This window comes from Geospiza fortis, unplaced genomic scaffold (assembly GCF_000277835.1).
Source record: "Geospiza fortis unplaced genomic scaffold, GeoFor_1.0 scaffold4, whole genome shotgun sequence".
NCBI classification, from domain to species: Eukaryota; Metazoa; Chordata; class Aves; order Passeriformes; family Thraupidae; genus Geospiza; species Geospiza fortis.
In genome coordinates this window covers 1227370-1229432 of record NW_005054475.1, presented here as the reverse complement: position 1 = coordinate 1229432, position 2063 = coordinate 1227370, and the positions used below count along the sequence as shown (strand labels likewise).

At 56.5% G+C, this 2063-nt stretch overlaps 1 protein-coding gene across 1 annotated transcript in view; it reads right to left on the bottom strand.

Annotated features, from left to right (window-relative positions):
• Positions 1-2063, bottom strand: part of PAX7 (paired box 7) — a gene marked incomplete at its 5' end in the record, with an annotated part of 151422 nt that overhangs the window by 89525 nt on the left and 59834 nt on the right. Inside the window, one exon of the mRNA XM_031062982.1 lies at positions 1431-1630. Within this exon, the coding sequence (XP_030918842.1) occupies positions 1431-1630 (200 nt within the window). The remainder of the gene's footprint in view (positions 1-1430; positions 1631-2063) is intronic.

Below are 2063 nucleotides of genomic sequence, written 5' to 3'. Positions count from 1 at the left end.
TATTTCCAAGAACATTTTGTTTTCCAACCACAATCTGAGAAGAAAACCAGGCCAAGAAGCTCTTGGGGCTGACATGGGGTGAACTCCTGCGACAACTGAACACCCCATTGTACCAGTCAGAAATCCTAATTAATCACCCTCATCAAATCGCAGGAATCCCATGACTGGGTGTGTCCATGCCCGGCTGGAAGCCTCCAGTACAGATCTGCTTTACTTTGATTGTTTGAACCCCGCTCAAGCAAAGGTTTTGCTCTGTTAAGATGAAGCAGGGAAGGAGCAGCCACGTTCTGGGTGGGGAGAGTGGGGCTAGGCTGGGCTGCACAGGGTTAGGCCAGGGAGAGCATGGTTAGACTGGGCTGAGCAGGGTTAGGCTGGGCTGAGCAGGGTTAGGCTGGGTTGAGCAGGGTTAGGCCAGGGAGAGCATGGTTAGACTGGGCTGAGCAGGGTTAGGCTGGGCTGAGCAGGGTTAGGCCAGGGAGAGCGGGGTTAGACCAGGAAGAGTAGACTTAGGCCAGGGAGAGCAGGGTTAGGCTGGGTTGAGCAGGGTTAGGCCAGGGAGAGCAGGGTTAGACCAGGGTGAGTGGGCTTAGGCCAGGGAGAGCAGGGTTAGGCTGGGTTGAGCAGGGTTAGGCCAGGAAGAGTGGGGTTAGACCAGGGATAGTGCAGTTAGGCCAGGGAGAGTGCAGTTAGGCTGGGCTGCGCAGGGTTAGGCCGGGGAGAGCATGGTTAGGCTGGGGAGTGCAGGATTAGGTTGGGGCGCACATGGTTAGGCTGAGGAGCACAGGGTTAAGCTGGGGAGAGTGGGATTAGGCTGGAGAGCGTGGGGTTAGGCTGGGATATACAGGGTTAGGCTGGGGAGCCTGCGGGTAGGCTGGGATGTGTGGGGTTAGGCCAGGCTGTGTGGGGTTAGGCAGGGTTAAGCCTGGGGTTAGGTCAGGATGCATAGGGCTAGCCTGGGCTGTGCAGGGTTAGGCTGAGGTGCACAGGGTTAGGTTGGACTACACTGGGTTAGGCTGGGCTGTGAAGTGTTAGGCTGGGTTGCACAGGGTTAGGCTGGGCTGCACAGGATTAGGCTGGGCTGTGCAGGGTTAGGCTGAGGTACACAGGGTTAGGCTGGGCTGCACAGGATTAGGCTGGTCTGTGCAGGGTTAGGCTGGTGTGCACAGGGTTAGGCTGGGCTGCACAGCGTAAGCAAGAACTTGCAGGGTTAAGCCAGGGGTGCAAAGGGTTAGGCTGGGCTGCACAGGATTAGGCTGGGCTGTGCAGGGTTAGGCTGAGCTGTGCAGGGTTAGGCTGGGCTGCACAGAGTAAGCCAGGATGTGCAGGGTTAAGCCAGGGATGCACAGGGTTACTCCGGGGAGTGTGTGGGCTTAGACCTTATATTGAACAACACCTTAGACCAGGCTGTGCGCGGTTAGGCCGGGCCTTACCTGCACGCGGGCCTCGGTGAGCTTGGTGCGCTGGGCCAGCTCCTCGCGGGTGTAGATGTCGGGGTAGTGGGTCCTCTCGAAGGCCTTCTCCAGCTCCTCCAGCTGCTCCGCCGTGAACGTGGTGCGGCTGCGGCGCTGCTTCCGCTTCAGCGGCAGGTCCGGCTCCGACTCCACATCCGAGCCCTCGTCCAGGCGGTTCCCTGAGGAGAGGGGGAAAATGGACGTCAGGAGAGGGGGCTCAGTCCCATGGAAAAATATTGGAACACAAACCCTGTGAGGAACGACTGAGGGAGCTGGGGGTGCTCAGCCTGGAGAAAAGGAGACTCAGGTGTGACCTTATCACTCTGCACAGCTCCTGAAAGGTGCCTGTGCTCACCTGGGGCTGGGCTCTTTCTCCAGCAGCACTGACAGAACCAGAGCGCACAGCCTCAAGCTGCACCAAGGGAAATACAGGCTGGATATTAGGAAAAAGTTTTTTATGGAAACAGCGATAAAGTTCTGTGATGGTGTTCACAGGGGTCCGAGGATGAGGGAAGAGATGAGGATCTGACTCCATGTTTCAGAAGGCTTGATTTATTATTTTATGATATATATTATATTAAAACTATACTAAAAGAATAGAAGAAAGGATTT